The following is an 18,090-nucleotide window of genomic DNA, read 5'->3' as shown; positions in this document are numbered from 1 at the left end:
CTAGCTCCCTCTGTCCTCACCTTGTTCCCTCTGTCCTCACCTAGTTCCCTGTCTTGCCACCCTTCAGACGCTCAGAAAAGAGGAAACCGTTTCACTGCCGTTCATGTGTTCATGAGCCTCATCAGTTTCCTACGATGCTGCTGAGAAACGTCTCTGTCACCCCAAAGCGTCGACTGTATCGACACGCAGGGCGAGAACCGCACACACACACACACACACACACACGTGGACCCGTTAACGGAGGTAAAAACAGCTGCAACACTCAGACGATCACGGTGCAGCAGCGCTCTGAGCTGATTCACACACGGGAAATAAGGACACAGGCAGTCGGAATCTCACACAACAGTTGTGTTCAGCTTCCCAGATCTATTTAGAACCGGCAGAGTTCTGCCAAGTGGGAACGGGAGGGAGGAGTGTTTCATCTGTGCTCGCCTGAAGTTCTGTCTTTGTTTTCCACGATGCGTTCAGGGTACATTAACTCTCCCGTCTGTCTCTCGCTGCAGTCTCACCTACAGCGGCATGTGTCTGGCATCAGACGCACAATTCAGCGACTTCCTGGATGGGATGGGACCAGCTCAGTTTGTCGGGCGACAGACGCTGGCAACCACGTCCATGGGTGAGGAAGAAGCAACCATTGTGAAAAGTGACAAGATCAGGCTGTTTCCAAGGGCAACAGTGACCTCGTTTGACTTTATTACCTTTAAAACCAACGCATCGTCAGGACCGAGCGTCTGTCCGCCGCTGGTCAGCTCTAACTGGGTCAGTTTCCACGCTGGCAGCCAGACGGCATCCTTGGCCCAACAACAGTCACAAACCCACTTCCAACCTGCTGCCCAGTCACAGACAGGGAATAGGGGCAGCACAGACGACAGCAGCATTTCCAGGGAGTTGATGGAAGCTTTAGGTTCTTCTTCCACGTGAAACACCTTCAACGTGTCCTTCTACGACAGCCTGCTCTTGTGATGGAACTGCCGGAGGTCACAACCACAACCTGGTAAAGGATGTGCCTGTTTTCACAGGGGACGTGGAGATCGGGTTGCTGGAGAGGAACGGTGGTCTGGAGGTGGAGGTCGTCCAAGCCAGAGGACTCACCATGAAATCAGGATCCAAAACACCTCCAGGTCTGTCTCATCATAACCATGAGTACAGTTACAGTACAGCAGAGGCTTTATGCACCGAGAATGTAGCCTGCCTTCCTTCCTTCCTTCCTTCCTTCCTTCCTTCCTTCCTTCCTTCCTTCCTCAGTCAGCATCAGTTCATCAAATTACTTTGATGATTGATCCACAACCATCCAAAATGCAATGGTGCAGTTCTTTGACAGCTATGTAATAATATTCCAGATACAGTGGGACCTCTACCTAAGAAATTAATTGGTTCCGGAAGTTGTTTCCTAACCTGAAAATTTCGTAAGTAGAGACACGTTTTCCATGTAAATCCCCTAATCCGTTCCAAGCCCCCAAAAATTCGGACATAATTTTTTTTAATAAAATGATTATATTATGATTATAAAAATGCATCACAACATGTAACAAATACATGTTACAATTAGATTACCGCACAACAAATGTAGGAATTCAGTGCAAGGCTTCTCCAGGAACAAAATGAACTTTATTACAGGCTAATCTTACATTAGCCGTCATTACTAGCAACGAACGTTAACACTTGTGGTAACACCGCCATCTAATGGACAAACATACGAACACCCACAATAAATAAAAGTTAAACAAAGGCGATGCTGGGATATACACAAACTTGTACATATTGACGTCCCTCCTAGCCAATGGGAACAGGAAGATGCTAGGCGATAGCCAATGGCAGAGCAGCTACAAGCATGTTTGTGTTCGCTAAACTCTGCGAGCTGCGAGTAGCAGCGGTAGCGTATTTTTGCCTTTTGTATCCTAAAATTTCTTTCGTAGCAAGAGGAAATATTTTCCTGTCGAGACATTTCGTAACCTGAAAATTTCGCATGTAGAGACGTTTGTAAGTAGAGGTCCCACTGTAATAATATTCCAGATAACAATATTCCAGATAACAATATTCCAGATAACAATATTCCAGACAATAATATTCCAGACAATAATATTCCAGATAACAATATTCCAGATAACAATATTCCAGATAACAATATTCCAGATAACATTATTCCAGACAATAATATTCCAGATAATGATCTCCTTGGACAGAGAACACATGAGAAACACACAATTGTGAGGAGGAGACCAGGATGAGCATAGATCAAAGCCATGAGGTTGAGAGCAAAGCGAGTAAAGAAATAATAGTCACAAGTCTCTTTTATTAGTAGAGGCGGTGTTGCCTAGCAACAAAGTTTTATTCCAAGGAATCAGGCCACCCCTCTGATGTCTGCGCTGCTCACAATCAGCCTGACACTGACCACATCTTCTGAACCCTGATGTCTCAGATGATAAATGTGGTTGGAACCTCTGTTGCACTAAAGGCTCTGAGGCATGTGAGCAAATCTGACTCCCTCTGAAAGAAATGTAAATTTTTAATGTGCTGGGGGAGCGCACGGCGTGTTGAGTGTGAGGAACGTCTGGCCAGGAGAGCCAATATCTGCGTCTAATCCATCTTCCCACTCTAACTCTCTCACAGACTTTAAGGTGCCACAAACGCTGAAGGGGAACCAAAGTTCTGCTTTAACCTTTCTTCCGCTGTCGTTTCAGCGGCCTACATCAAAGTTTACCTCCTGGAAAACGGCGTCTGTGTGGCCAAGAAGAAGACCAAGTCGGTCCGGAAGTCTCTGGACCCTCTTTACAACCAGGTCTTGGTCTTTCCTGAAAGTCCACAGGGGAAAGTGGTGCAGGTAGGATATAAAAGAGCTCTCAAATCTCATAGTGCTGTTGATGCTGCTCACACAATGATCCGACAACTCCAGAAATGAGATGATGCTAATGATCATCGAAGCCTTTTATCTATAAACTATCAGGAGTAAACTGAAACCCTCAAGCACGAACCTGTGGAATCTGTTATCAGGTCAGATCTACCAGAGCAGAAATATTACAGCCCATTCATGTTTTAGCTGTCAGCCCTGTCAGCCTCATCACTGTCTGGTTCTGGTTCTCCACCACAGCCTGGGGCCACGTGCGCTGTCACTGGGAAATATCAACACTTCCTGGGAAACATATGTGTGTATCTTCAGCTCTCACACGGCTCTAAATAAAGCAGCCGCTATCAGCACATCACTAAAACATAAACCCTAAAACTGGCTCCTACCAGCAGTGACGGCCGTGCCACCAGGGGGCAGTAAAGCAGCCTCCTTTATTCTCTGAGGTGCATACACAGGCTGACCTTTGACCTTCCTGCACAGACAGCAAGAGTGATCAAAAATCCACCGACTTTGGCATCACTGGAGCCTGAAACATTCACTCATCTTCGGATTTGTGGGGGAATTTCAGAGTAAACGGCGTTTGGAGGCGGAGGCTAGCGGCTGTGCTCCAACTGCTGTCTGCCATGTAATTAGGCACCAGCCGCCTCCCTCTTAATTATCTGCTGTCGGCGACGCCGTCCTCAAACCTCCAGCACACTCATTCATGCTGGATAATGAAACGCTGAAATAAGCTGTGTGTTGTTGTGGCTTCCTGATGGAGAGAAGAGGCTCAATTATGATGTCAGGGAATTCTTTTAAAACCTCTGAGTTTCAAAAGAGTTGCACAGCATTATGATGCTCATCACACGCTCATTTCCAAAGGTCATGGGGTCTGAGCCCGGCGCCCCCACAGGTGAACTGTCAGGATGCCGCGTTCCTCCAGGACTGGTTCCCAGGAACGCCGTCTGGATTGCTGCTAACTCTCCTCCCGCCCAGCCAGTTTGCCCATGACTCTGCAGGCTAATCCTCATTATCACAATCTTTCATCTCTGCCGTTCAAGCACGTCTCAAGCTGTATTTCAGGCACTAAATCCTTCCACTAAATTGAATTTGCTTTAATGGGCTGGAAACAATGAAGGGAACGTCGAGCAGGTTCTGATTTTCCTGACACGTTCAGTTCAGGCGTATCGAGAATTCGGTGGAACAGAGTTATCGATGTCCTGACCCAGTCACAGCGGTGACTCGACCCCCAGCTGAACACAGCAGACCAGACATTGTATCTATCAGAGGAAGGAACAGGTTGGCAGGATTTTCTGCACCTTCTAAATGTAGAACCTTCTACCTCGACAAGACATCCATCAGTAAAACAGAGCTGTTGTGACTCTGGAGGAAACACATTAATCCTGCATCACTCGCCCCGGCTGTGGCTTTCAATCAGGTGACTCTAATGAGTTTCTCACAAGAGGCTTTGGTGTCCACCTGCACCACGACTGAGAGGCTGGACGCTGCGTTTCTGATCCCAAATCCCCATTTTTAATGACGTCCCCAGAGCTCCTGTTCCTGGCCCACAGGCAGCGGCACGCAGTGGATGGACATTTGTGGTTTTCACTATTGTTAGTTTGAGGGATGAAAAACACGTGAAACCCCTGATTAAAGGCCTGATGAAAGGGCTGATCAAAGGCCTGATGAAAGGCCTGATCAAAGGGCTGATGAAAGGCCTGATCAAAGGCCTCGATGCCACTGAAACATCAACATTAATCTGATTGTGTCTAATATCTCCGATGTCCTCCTGCAGCTGATCGTCTGGGGCAACTATGGACGAATGGACCGCAAATGCTTCATGGGTGTAGCGCGGATCTTGCTGGAGGAGCTGGACCTCAGTACGATGGTGATTGGCTGGTACAAGCTCTTCCCTACCTCCTCAATGGTGGACCCAAAAATGGCGCCGCTCATCCGCCATTCCTCCCAGATGTCCTTGGAAAGTACCCTTGGGCCGTGTTGTGAGCGATCCTAAGACTCATGCACACATCAAATGTTGTTTTGCTATTTCAACCAAATATTGAGACCCATTTTTATATACTCTGTAGCCCCCGCACCCAGGGAACACCTGATGGTAACGCCCCCGGCACCAGCGGGCGCACGTCCACCCACACTTCAAGCTCAACCTCTGACTGTAAAATCACTCGAATGTCACTTTGACACCTAATGTATTCTTTTTAAATTTGTTCCCGCGGGATGGACGTTGTTCTGCTGCTTCAACAAAGCACCTTCGGAAGAAACAGGACGCTTCTTCACAAAGAAGAGAAGGGTTTAACGAGGACACTCCAGAGCAGGGCTTGGTTTCCAACATCGATCAGGACCTACTGGGAACACAATGCACCTTCCCAGCCTACATCACACCCCCGTTCCCAGGACTCCTCCTGGTCTTGCTTCTTCTCTTTGGAGGCTTCAAAGTTCTGGACTATCAGCAAACTAGACTCAAGCGGCACTTTTGAAGATTTTACAGCTGCATGAAAAGCAGCAGCGAACGTCTTCGGAACATTTCAGCTGCTTCGGTTCTGTCTCACTCATTTAGCACATTGACGTTAGGTTGAAGAATGAAAGCTCTGCTGTATTTTATAGGACTTGGTCTTAAATATGAAAAGAACTTTTATCTTTTAAGTGAAATTAGACAGAATAACCCTGCTGCGTTTGGATGGAGCCAGTTCGGAGTTCCTGAGACCAGAAGCTAATTTCACTCGTTTACGTTTAATTTATTAGGAAAATATCAGATAAGTTCAGTGAGTGCTGCGTCGGCAGGGAGGAGCCCATGTTGCCGCTTCATTTTGGAATCGTGTCAGTGTTCCGCATTATTATGGGTATTCCAGGCTCACCAGGACAGAGTTAAACATGTTTCCCAGTGTAGCAGATGAAGGGCCAGTAAACACTGCAGCTCCTCAGCCTGTGCTGGTCCAAATGTCTTCAGCTACTGTAGCTATTTTGTTCCCTTCAGCATTCAGTGAGCAATGTTTCTAATCAAATTCATTTATGCTAAAGGTGAGTGAGGGTGTGAGGAAGACAACGGCCCCCTGCTGACACTGAAGCGCTCGCTGTTACTTCAGCTACACCAGCTACACACACTCGTTAGCTCCTAATCCGGAACTCCAGTTTTACCATTCCAACTCTTTTTTAAAGCGATGCTAACATTTGTCGAACAATAATCTCTACTGTGCCATTTCCCACCAGCAAGTGTCTTCTTCTTCTTCCTTTTCTTCAGTTATACTGCTCGCTGCTATTGTCAGCAGAAGCAACAGCCCACAACATCTGACAGCAGCTTTCAGGCTGTGCAGAGAAGCATCTCTTATTCCAAATTACAGCCCTAATCCAAGAACACCAGAGGCACCTGGTGATTAGCTGCAAAAGTCAGCATGGAGACAGGAAAAGAGGCAGGGAGAGACCTTGGAATCATCTCAACGCGGCTGGATGACACAAATAGGGAAAAGGGAACACATCATGCACTGCAGAGAATTTAGGGGTTCAGTAAGGAAGAGAAGTGTGTGTTTATTTGGGCACTTTACCAATCTGACTGTCTTTTTATGTATATAGAGTTTTGTGGTTGTTTGTATCTCTGGATTGAGCCAAAGGTGACGACTGTAACAAAGTAGTTGACGTTAAAAGGAAGAGATTATCCTTGCTAGTTACTTTAAGACTGTAGCATTAGCATCTGATAGCATCTGCATGACAGCATAAAGTTGAATTAATTTAGATAAAGAAGAGACTGATTCAATAAGCATGAGTTCAACGCTACAGAGCAGCAGCGACCTCCTGTCTGTCAGGCTGAGACCCAGATTATCCTGAGAAAGACTTTAAAATGTAGCAATTTAAGAGTCACACTTACTTCACACCACTAAATCTCACCTCATTCACCCATTTAACTGAAACTATTAATAACCATAGACATAGTTTGGACTAATTTAAAACACAAACATGGAGATCTGTTTGCCGGTGGCCTTGTCACAGGGATAATTATAGTAATGTATTTATTGAGGTAAAGAAAGAACTGTTCTGTAAAGCAATAATCACGAAGCAGCGGCCGTCGTTCTGGTCGTCATGAACACCAACACACATTTATTCCGTGTGAGTCAACAGAACCAGTCCGGTGGACGTCCCCCCTGTTTCCACAGAAGCTTTATAATAATCATCATATAAAAAAGGATTATTATTTCAAGCAAGTTGGAAAGGATTTGATCCATTTTCAGTCCTGAGCTCATGAAGCTGAACTCCTGGGGGGGGGGGGGACGGGGGGGGGGAGGGGTTTGCTCCTATATGTTGTGATTCTGCTCAACATGAGGATTAGATGTTTGCCTTAAAAACAGATTAAAATATTAAATCTGGTGCTGAAGCGCTTCATGGAAAAACCCTTTTAATTTGATTTGAATTTTCCTCCTCCCCCAAAAGAGCTGCAGAGTTAAACAGCAAATACACATGAAGTCTGACGTTACCTGAAAAAATGCATCAAAGTGTTTATCAGGCTGAGCAAACGGCGGCTAAACGGGCATTTATGGATGCGATCCCAACACTTTAGTGGAAACGATCACTTTGATAGATAGACGTTAATGAATTCACTCCGCTAAATGTGGCTCCTAGAATGTGGTTTGTCTGTGTCCTTTGTGCCAAAAACACCTATTTTGAGGGCTTTTCTCCCACACAAGAACATTTAAGTGTTTACACACGTTGCATTTAAGCTTCTGTAGGAAGGATGAGAACTAACGATGGCATGAAAAGGCTCCTCGTCCATCCCCATCATGTATGAGCTGCTGTGGAAATGTGGTTTATTGTGGCGTTTAATGTTGATTCTAATGAGGAATATCGATCCTGTCACCAAATGTTCACACTTCAGGTGTCGGCACCGGACTTTGAATCAGTTCAAGGTTCACAGCAACACTTTGGCCTGGCCTGAGATCAAAGATTAATCTAGACATTAAATGGAAGGTTTTCGTCTTTGGTTTTGTGTTCGACCCCGTCGGGTCCTGTTGATGTCGGTGTTTTACCTGCCGAGCGGCGGATGAGGCGGCGCCGGTGCGTTCGTGCTCCATTCAGGAGCTCCAGACGTGGGCGAGCCTGTCGTGATCGTGCTCTCACCTCCATCACGAAGAATAACTGCTTAAGATTGTGTAGTTTGAACCCTGTAGTTTGAACCCCTGTAGTTTGAACCCTGTAGTTTGAACTAGATGTTAGAGAGTTGCCATGGTTGCATCCTCTGGTTCTGATTGTGTCCAGCACATGGATGTCGATTACTACGAATTGTAACGTGAGTAGAGGCCTTAAACACATGAACAATATTCTGTCAGGGCAAAGGAATAAGAATTTTTAATGAAAATGACGCAAAAAAGTCTCACCGTGTCACCATTTTAGCCCATTGCTTCAAGTAATTTAAGTGTCATTTAAGGAAATGATTATATTTGTGTATGTTCTTTATGAATTTCTGATATTTGAACTGGTAATTTGTGAATCTTAACCCACCTCTTGCTGTGGGCTTAACTGGACAAAATAATAATAATAAAAAAAGAAAAAGAAATCTGTCTGATGCTGCTGTTCCTCTTTCTATTTATGCCTGAATGAGGAAAAATCTATCCCAAAACAGGGATTTGGTCCTTTAAACAGCCAGACGCTCAAGAGCACGAAGAAAATCAGGTCATGGAGTCGTGGAGGGCGGTGGGAACTGGGAGAGGCTTCAGGTGCTCTTCTGAAGGACAGATCAAGGGATCAAAGGAAAACCCCAAACCAGCCTGATGGAAGCAGACGAGGCGCTGAAGGACAAACATCCTTCCACTAACTGGGATCACTGACGCGATTCCACTCGCATGGTCGTCTTCAGGGTCGGTCATCACAGAACCGGAGCGTTCCAGCAGTCATGTGACCAGGCAAGCAGAGGATCACATGGTGGCAAAGCTCCGCCCACTGGATTTAAAGGAATCCCAGGACGCTGGTTCCTGTTGGTTAAAGGCTCCTCACACCTTCAGAGAGGCTCCGTCTGCCTCCATTAGGCTGGTCTGGATCACTTCCAGCCACTTCCTTCCTGTGTACGTTCTCCTCCGGGGGCCCGTAGCTCCGGAGGGGACATGAACGCTGGTTCAGGTCCCACCAGCAGCGGCTCCCATCCCAGGGGGAGGAACCTTTTTGAGACAATCCTGCAACATCGCAGCTTTCATGCACCCAGAGGCTCAGAGATGCAGAAGTCACATGACGTGTTGTAAATACACTCGTTTTATCCTATTAGAGGCGTCCGCCTCTGTCCTTTACACTGTGAATATGACCACAGTGTGGTTCCATCACCCTTTTCTTTGGACCTTTCACTCCTCAACTCCGCCATCTTCATCTGGAGCATCCCTCCTTTTCCCAATCCCTCCTTTTCCCAATCCCTCCTGTCACTCAGGAATTTTGCTCACACTGTCTCTTTATGGCAGACGGCCAGACTCCCTGGCGACCAAACTGATCGGCTTGTATTAAGCTCTCTCGCTCTCTCTCACTCGCTTTCTCACACACACACACAGACACCCCCCCACACACACACACAGACACACACACACAGACAGACACACACACACACACACCAATTGCGTGACAGCGAGACAGGTCACACTGGGCAGACTCACAGTAAAAGCATGACTTGCATGCACATGCGCAGATTGGCAGGCAGAGATCTCACACACACACACACACGCACACACACACACACACACACTTGAGCATGACTTGCATAGACAAACAGAAAAGCCAGATTCACACAGTAAATCTGGATGAACCTCCAGTCGGTCTTGATGATCAAAAATAAAAGACAATTCTAACGTGGACACAATACAGATGTCTCTCTTTCCCTCTAACACACTCACACAAACACACACTGACACGAACGACAGCCAACACAAACACACACCCCTCGTTTCGCCCCCACTGTAGCGCCCTCTGCTGAATGATACTGAATGAAATCATTTGTTTTAGATTAATCACAGGATAAAAAAATCCTACAAACCACACGAACAAACAACAATAAACTCAAATCCAAATGTGATTTGCTGAAATGCCACTGATCCATGTTCAGAAATCAAATATGAAGCTTTTAAATCCACCTGATAAACATAATTTAAGTACAGATAACTGAAATATTCCAGGATTTAGGCGTCAGTGAACCATTTCCAAGTTGAATCAAATGTAGGTTCTGAATTGGCAACAACTTCAAACAACGACCGAACATTTTTACTGAATCTCTATAAACGTGTGTTTCCGGTTCCACCGGAAGTGCGAAAGTGGGCTCATTTTTAGCTCCTACGCTAACAGAGCTAACGTCACCCAACATTGAGAACCAACGACAATATTCAGTGGGAGATATTTTGACCTTCACCTGTATTTAAATAGGAGTACATATGATGATAATAATTCACAAAAATAAATAGCCAAGTGACAAAAAAACCTACCTGTTTCTGACTGTCTGAGAGACGGAAGTGTCGATACGTTAGATGAAACCTTTGTCTCCCCCTGGTGGTCCGAATATATCAAATGGATCGTTCTCAAATTAAATTAATAAAGTATGATTAGATTTGATTTTTGGTGAAATTTTTAATTTATTTGCTTTAAGTGAACAAAACTTTTCTATACATCCTCATAAAGTTCATCACCAATTCTTTCTAGGACTCAAGTTCTTGAGTACGTTTGTGTGTGTGTGTGTGTGTGTGTGTATGTGTGTATGTGTGATATTTTCTACATTTTAGGAATTAAAATATTTAAATCAAACCTACTAACTTTTACTGAGTACTCAAAACATTTTCAGGTTTTGTTGAACATCCTTCAACAATATAATCAGAAATGCAAAATTGGAGCATTAAGATACATAAACTGGCAGAACACAAACAGGTAAGACTTTTAGTTTTTGTTTGGCTGTGCAATAAGAGCCTTCACGTGTGTGTCCATGGTGGTTTGGCCTCCCCAAGTTCAGGACCAACAGACTGGGGAACTCATTCATCCCCCGAGCCATCAGGCTGTTCAACTCCTCACAGGGGGGGAGGAGGGCCAACCGGAGAACTGGAACATTTTTATAGTTTTATATTTATATTCATATTCTATTTTTAATTTATTCTATTTTATTTCTTATTTTATTATATTTTTATTATCTTTAATAGGTTTAATGGGGTGTAATGGTGGTGGGAAATCTTGTACAGTGCTGTACGTTTCTTTGGAGATGCTAATTTCCCTGATGGACCCCCCTAAAGGGATCAATAAAGTACTCTTGAATCTTGAATCTTGAATCTACAGCACAGGTCAGGCATGGTTAGCATGCTAAAGATATTTTCCCTTCACCGTCTGACGTGTCAACTTACGTGTGAAAAATAGACACGTTTGTTGCAGGGCTCTGTTGCCTGCATGTCCATGACCGTGGACTTCTGAACACAGTGATATGTTTTAGCGAGAGTGCGGCGTTTTCGCACGTGTCTCGTGTCTGCTCTCAGTCTCTCAAAGTGATGACGATGTGATCGTCGCGTCCCTGCCACAACATCTCCCCCTCGAAGTCCAGCATCTTGTGTTTGCGGCAGCGCAGCAGGATGCCCACCACTTTGTCTGAGATCTTCACGTAGCGCTCAAAGAGTCGCCCGAACGTCACACAGGCCCTGCCCTGCCTGTCCTGGTAGCCCATGTCTCTGATGATCCACACCATCTCCTCCATCTCCCTGTGGATGTGTTTGTGGGCTCTGTCGCCCCTCTGTGCCGTCTTGGAGCCCTCTTTGGGTTGACCGTAGCCGGAGTCGCCTTTGCGCAGGCGCTGGGCCATGGCGTACTCATGATCAAACTCTTCGCTGAAAGGGTTGAGCTTCTGGTTCTCGATGTGCTGCTTCGACCATTGCTGCCAGCGGCTCTTGATGTCGTTGGAATTGGCAACCTTGACCTGCAGACAGGTGAGAGGGGGCAGGGTAGCATTAGAGAGCTCTGGATGGCTCCACATGTGTTCCTGTCACGTTAGCAACACATCTGGTATCTTTAAGTTCCCCTCTTGTTTATCCCCATAGGAAGTCAGATGCCCAAACCAGCCTGCAGCTCCTTTCCCAGGCTGAAAGGCCTATTTTCAGGCCACGGATGGTGTTTAATGGTCGTCAATCTTTAAATAATCTCTCCTCCAGCTGCTGTAATCAATCCTGATTTTGGCATCACCAATGGAAACACGGCATCTGCTTCTGCTCTGAGATACTTTACAGCCTTAAAGATCCAGTAACAGCCCAGCAGAAGTCGCGTCTCCTGGTTTTAATGGTCTGAGCTCTGGAGAGCTTCGTTCCCGTCTCCTCCTCGGCCTCTACGACATCATTAATCAAACTTTCCCGGCTTTTTAATATATTCCTCAGCCTGCAGGACCCTCGGCTCAGTGGCACCACATCTCTGGGATTTCCTTGAGGAAATAAATCCTCAATCCTTCCATAAATTTCTGAGCCACAAAACATTGATTGTGGTGGTGAAACTTTATTCTAGATTTCGCCTCGGCTTGTTTACAGCAGCGTGATTAAAACGTCTCCTCCTGGAGGTCGCGTTGAAGAACCTGCTGAAAACATGCAGCTTTTTTTTTGTTTCCATATGTTTTTATCCGTCCACTCTGATGACCCCCCCCCCCCCCCCCCCCCCACCTTTTCCTGGGATATATTTTGCTGTCAGCGTTCTGTAACTGAGGAGCACTTTGGTTTTACATGTCTGCAGGTGGGGGCATCAAAGGAACCGTTTAATGTGTTTATTCACGCCGAGGGTGAACATTTCTGCTCCTCAGCTCCCAGAGTTTCCCTCTGGGAAGATCTAACACGTGTGTAGTTTCCACCATGATGGCACCAGTGCTGCTGTGGGGGTTTATTTGTGAGATGGAAAATTAAAAACTGCTTTTACATGATGAATTCTGCTTTCTGAACCTCCTCGGCTGGATGTGATGACATAAACCTTTGGAGAGCTCTGATTGGTCAGCAAGAATTATTACTGTTAGACCAGGAAGCAGATGACCTATGGCTCCTCGCTCTCTGACACCTTCGACCTTCTACCCCACCTGAACCTTCACGACTGAGGGGAAAGCACCTCTTTACCTTCGGCCTGTTGGTCTGTTTCTTGGGCTGGAGTTCCTCCTGCTCGGCTTTTGGTTCTCCGTTGTCACTCAGCCCGTTTTCCTCCCCCAGTCCGCTGTCCTCCGTGTCAACACTGCTGCTTCTGGACTCCAACTTCTGCTCCTGGAGCATCAGCTTCCTCTCTTGGATCACGCCACCTCCTCCGCCGTCCTGCAGCGCCCTCATATGACGTCTCCGTGTCGGCGACTCGCTGCCCAGGTATCGCTTGCTTTCCTCGGGACCGGACTCCATTTTGTCGCGGATGGCGTTGACCAGGTCGACGCTGCCGCACTCGCTGCGTTTCGGCTGGACCGTCTTGGTGACGGAGCAGGCCCTGATCTGAGTCCCGGGCTTCTCACCTTCATCAGCTGTGATCACCCGTGGGGTCACGGTGAGCTTCACCACATTCTTTTGTTCTTTGCTGATGCTCTCCTCGACAGACGAGGGCATCCAGCCGCTGGGGATGTTGTCCTGCTTCTCGCTGTGCTCCTTAGCCCACCCCTGCCAGCCTTTGGCCAAGTTAGCCACCAGACCGACACACTTGATCTTCCGAACAGCCCGTTTGAACGTCTGGGACTCCTTTGGGGAAATGGCGGCGGTCCCACCACAACTCATGGCGACAGAAACAAGTTTGGACTAAAATGCTTCCAAAGATGTTTGTATCCAAACAAAGGTCGATATTCGTCGATCTGCTGCCTCCGAAGCTGATGAGACGAATGTGGAGAAAAGTTCACCTCAGCCTTTATATCCGGGCTGGATCTCTGGAAGCCTCCACAGGCTCCCAGTTCAGCAGCCAGTCAGTGTGTGAGGTGCCGATGTGACGAGGGTGACACATTGGAGACCCAATGGAGACCAAGCAACCCCCCCCCCCCCCACACACACACACACACACATACGCATATACACACACATACGCATATACACACTGGCCTTCAAATAGCAACAGTCCTAAAGGAAGTGATGTTGTACTGGGGCCACGTGACACAAGTGTCAACATTCTTGTGTTTCACACACGCACGCACACACACGCACACACACGCACACACGCACACACGCACACACACAATTATATACCGGTACTGGAATCTGTCCCAGTTGGATGCAGGAACAGGTGTCCAATGTTTTTAGCTCAGAAGTTTCTGTCCTTACTCATAAATAGTCTGGAACACAAACGCAGCTTCACACTGAATCAGCCGACAAAGATGAGCAGGCCAGGAGATGTGTGTGTGTGTGTGTGTGTGTGTGTGTGTGTGTGTGTGTGTGTGCATTGCTCCATCTATTTTAGTCCCTGTGTATGTTTATCAAGTATGAAATGCAGGCCCCTGCGTCATGAGGTGTTAGACTGAATTCCTGTGGTGACACTTTCAGCTCCAATGTTTACGAGCTCTGATGTGGTTCTACTGAATTACACCTGTTGTGTGGAAAAGGGACGATTCCTTTATATATTTAAACACTGAGCTTCACTCACCTCCTTGAATCACCACCCCACTGTGGTGGAGGTTTGTGTGCCTGCGTGAGCTTGGTTATTAAGCTAGCAGGGTCTCCCATCAAACAGGTCCTAGATGAGGGGCCAGAGCAAAGGTGGTTCATTTAGCCACAGACTGGCGTTACTGCCCCCCCTCCCCCAGTGCCAGGCGTGGGGTTAGAGCTCGCAGACGAGGGTGGACGGGTCTCTGCCCACGGGAATATCTGGCTGGCTCCATCAGGGAGGTCGCCAACTTCCACCTTTAGAACTTCCACTTCCAACTTCCTCCACCAGATTCAGGGGGAGGCGAGGGACATTGAGTTGGAGCGGACCATGATCTCCTCCTCCATTATTGACATCGCAGCTCTGGGCTCTGGATGCAAGACCTGAACCCAGAACCCGGTGGTGGACACTGGAAGTAAGGGATCAAGCTGAAGGAGGAGCTCTGTGGATCTACTTTGGAGCTTCACTCAACAATTTAAGACAAACTTTTCTTTAGCTACTGATGGTTACAGTAGTTGGGATCATTCTCCTATTCTTATCTCAACAATCCAAAGCTTAGTGCATCCTCTGGGGTCAGAGGTCACGGGTTTCTGGCTACCCTACGTGCACGAGACATCATGTTCAAAAATAGATGTGCCTGAACAGTGTGTGAGCCCTGTAATGCTCCAGAACTACAGGTGACATCAGAACTCTTGTATGTGTTTATATTCAGACACTGATGTTGGAGCGGACGTGACCCACAAAACCTCTCGCATCATTAAGTCCTGCAGGGGCCTGGACCGGTCCGGCGTGGTGCTCGTTTCCTGGCGCACATACAGGAAGTGACCATGGACGATGAACGGTGTATCTGTGAAGAGAGGAACATTCTGGCCCGAATTTCCTGGTTCCAGCAACAAAGTCAGGACAAAATAGGGAGTCGCCCAACGTGGGGCTCGAACCCACGACCCTGAGATTAAGAGTCTCATGCTCTACCGACTGAGCTAGCCGGGCTGAGGAGCACCCCCTCCCTCCCTCCATCGGAACACCACAGTCCAGCTAGACCAGCACAGGAGGAAACCAGTGAAGCCCAGTCCCAAGAACCTTTGACCTCCCACCAGAGCCACCATTTCTGGACCCAGTAGAAGAGTTCTTTGGGCCAGGGCAGAAGGAATACAACTGGCAACCCTTTGGGCTCATGCCTGGATGGGGGGCCAGAACCAGCCAGGGCCAGAACCAGCATTTGACTGGTTTTTGTTCCCTCCAGCCTTTAAATGTACCAGCACAAGTTACTGACTTGGTTGGTGAAACATAAAGAGGTGTTTCAACAGAAATATTCTGTGCACGTGAAGAACTTCCTGTTTCCTGCTGGCTGGATGGACAAAGATCTCCGGTGGTTGAGCGGCAGCGTGGAGCTCCAAGTGGTTCCGGTTGCTTCGTTTCACAGTTTGAGTTTCGTCAGTCGTTTAAAAATATTCCTGTTGTGACAGAAATAAACCAGGCGCTGCTTTGTTCCTGGTGGATGAAAGACCGCTGAGTCACCGAGCCAAGAGGGTGTGTGTGTGTGTGTGTGCGTGTGTGTGTGCGTGTGTGTGTGTGTGTGTGTGTGAGAGAGAGAGAGAGTGAGGGTGTGTGAGCTCATGTTTCCCATTTCGTCTCTTTTCTTCATCTTCATCTACAGAATCTCAGTTAGGATTTAATCTAATTTACAGTTTCAGTCTTATTGTTTGATTTTCTTCTCTTCTCTTTGATTTCCTTTGATCACTGAAATGATCAAAGAAAAAATGCTGAATTTCAAGGTTGTCATTTTTATGTTCACCTCCACATTGTCTATTTCAATTTGTTCTTAATTTAAGGGGTAAGAACCCAAACAAACAAGGAAATTTGTGTAAGAAGAATAAAATCTTGTTGATGGAGACTTTTTCCATTTTTGGAGCGAAACCTGAATTTCATTATTGTGTTTTTCCCTCGTCACTGCCGTCTAACTCCACATGTTAAGGCCACCTCAGCTTCTCTGTGGTTTAAAAGGTGTCGCAGTGCTGAGCGCCACGTATACAGGTGACGCACAGCGAGCAGCAAATGGCTGCTGGATAACAAACGCTCCTCCGGCCTCTAACGAGCTGCTGTCACAGGTTGTGCTGACGTGCTTCTTCTGTGGTGCTCTGTTTCGGCCCAGTTTTAACGGAGCGGTGATGTCAGACGGTTCTTCTCTGGCCCAGTGCTGCTGTAAAAACCCGCTTTGTCTTCTTTTTTGTGATAAATGATGTGTCTATTTTCACAAACACACTTTTTTCTCTCCATTTTGGGACGTTGGTGAGTTTTGGCCGCCACATTTATGGTTCTGTTTCTGGTTCTGTTCTCATCATTGTTGGGAACTGTGACGAGATCGAAGCCCAACGGCAGCATCTGATGACATCATAACCTCCAATAAAGACACAACATCACGTATTCATGCAGGCCTGCAGCCCCCCCCACCCCCCACCCATACACTTTTGTGTTTGATGACGTGACTGATGAATAGGAATAAAGTGCTTTTACAGAACAGAGGCTGTCTCCTAGCCTAGCCTAGCCTAGCCTAGCACGTTAGCCACATCAGCAGCAATGTGGACTGTCATTGTCCTGTCGTTCTTCTGTCTTTGGTGCCTGCAGAACCCAGAAGAACACACGATGGAACACATCATTCACAAACACACACACAAACTTTGGTGCACCTGCAGCGTCCCCCCGATGCTTCTCCTTCTGTGAGTCTATTTTGGTTTCTGTCTCTGGTCCTGATGTTGCTGGATCACATTAGCATCACACAGAGCTGCTCTGTGTGTGTGTGTGTGTGTGTGTGTGTGTGAGTGTGTGTGTGAGATCACCTCTGAACTGCAGCCGACGCCTCCAATACACCCGTTTCATCATTTGCTGTCCTTTGGTCTCGTTCCACGATGCTGGGCCTCGTGTTCAGAGATGTGCTGCTCTCGCTGTCTCACCTGGTCTCCAGCTCTGATTCTCCGGCTCAGGCAGCCACACGGGAGCTGCGCACGTTTCCGCCAGGCTGCGCTGCAGCAGTCGTGGCCTCGGCACATTCCTTTAAAACTCATTTGCATCTTGCCAAAGTGGGGAGCTCTGACCTCTGCGGAGGGATTTGGATGAGCGTCGTTCTTCTGGCAGCTTTGAGAGGAAAGAGACGCCATCAGCTGTTCCCTGCAGCCTCCTGCAGGCAGCTCCGTTACTTCCTGCTCAGCCCGTTTTAAATAGCTCTGATGGAAATAGCTCCAAAGTGTTCGCACACACACACACACACACACACACACACACACACACACACACACACACACGGACTTCTGAAGGACTGCAGCTCTGTTCCTGGACCAGACTGACCTCACAGGTTCATCCGTCATTCCCCAAACTGTTTTTTTTTTTTTTCCTTCCAGCACATTTTTGGCCCAACTTCAAGTTTCTAGGTGGAAAAAATCAAACAAAATGCTAAATTTAGAAATCTTACAGGAAAAGGTGAGATTTTATCATCCTGCTAAACCCAGTTAGGACCAGTTTGTTTCAGTGAATCAAAAATTGCCTTTTGACCCGTTTGTAGGGTAGTTGTGCTGTTATTAACCAAATCAGGACCATGTGTGGTGACAAAAACCGGACTTTTAATCTCCAAATGTTTTAGCATCTATAATTGTGCTGAGCTTCTGCAGCTGAGTCAGAACAGATGGGTCCACCCCTCTTTG

General features: G+C 47.1%; 2 protein-coding genes, 1 long non-coding RNA gene and 1 other non-coding gene across 5 annotated transcripts in view; 1 reads left to right on the top strand and 3 right to left on the bottom strand.

Moving 5' to 3' along the window:
- rims4 (regulating synaptic membrane exocytosis 4) overlaps window positions 1-7,107 on the top strand; it is a 20,608-nt gene extending 13,501 nt beyond the window's left edge. The window contains exons 3-7 of one of the 2 annotated variants that reach the window (XM_029827058.1): window positions 504-616; window positions 1,020-1,121; window positions 2,682-2,821; window positions 4,620-4,824; window positions 4,912-7,107. In XM_029827058.1, coding sequence (XP_029682918.1) covers window positions 504-616; window positions 1,020-1,121; window positions 2,682-2,821; window positions 4,620-4,824; window positions 4,912-5,030 — 679 coding nt within the window. In that variant the 3' untranslated portion in view covers window positions 5,031-7,107. Of the gene's footprint in view, window positions 1-503; window positions 617-1,019; window positions 1,122-2,681; window positions 2,822-4,619 lie in introns of both variants that reach the window. The other variant, XM_029827059.1, reaches the window with a different exon arrangement.
- Window positions 2,195-4,610, bottom strand: LOC115246964 (uncharacterized). Its single transcript, XR_003886072.1, has 3 exons — window positions 4,167-4,610; window positions 3,232-4,077; window positions 2,195-3,130 (listed from the first exon to the last, which is right to left on the bottom strand). It is a non-coding gene; the product is annotated as an uncharacterized lncRNA (long non-coding RNA).
- A 3,952-nt stretch (window positions 7,108-11,059) lies between the features above and the next one.
- On the bottom strand, window positions 11,060-13,774 carry abraa (actin binding Rho activating protein a). Its single transcript, XM_003978508.3, has 2 exons — window positions 12,910-13,774; window positions 11,060-11,741 (listed from the first exon to the last, which is right to left on the bottom strand). Exons 1-2 carry the CDS (start codon window positions 13,540-13,542, stop codon window positions 11,304-11,306), a joined length of 1,071 nt encoding a protein of 356 aa, XP_003978557.2. The 5' UTR covers window positions 13,543-13,774; the 3' UTR covers window positions 11,060-11,303.
- A 1,538-nt stretch (window positions 13,775-15,312) lies between these two features.
- trnak-cuu (transfer RNA lysine (anticodon CUU)) lies at window positions 15,313-15,385 on the bottom strand. The gene has a single exon. It is a non-coding gene; the product is annotated as a tRNA-Lys (tRNA).
- Window positions 15,386-18,090: the final 2,705 nt, after the last annotated feature.

Source organism: Takifugu rubripes, chromosome 19, assembly GCF_901000725.2.
Source record: "Takifugu rubripes chromosome 19, fTakRub1.2, whole genome shotgun sequence".
NCBI classification, from domain to species: domain Eukaryota; kingdom Metazoa; phylum Chordata; class Actinopteri; order Tetraodontiformes; family Tetraodontidae; genus Takifugu; species Takifugu rubripes.
Note: the sequence above shows the minus strand (reverse complement) of the source record. Positions and strands in the feature narration are given on the sequence as shown.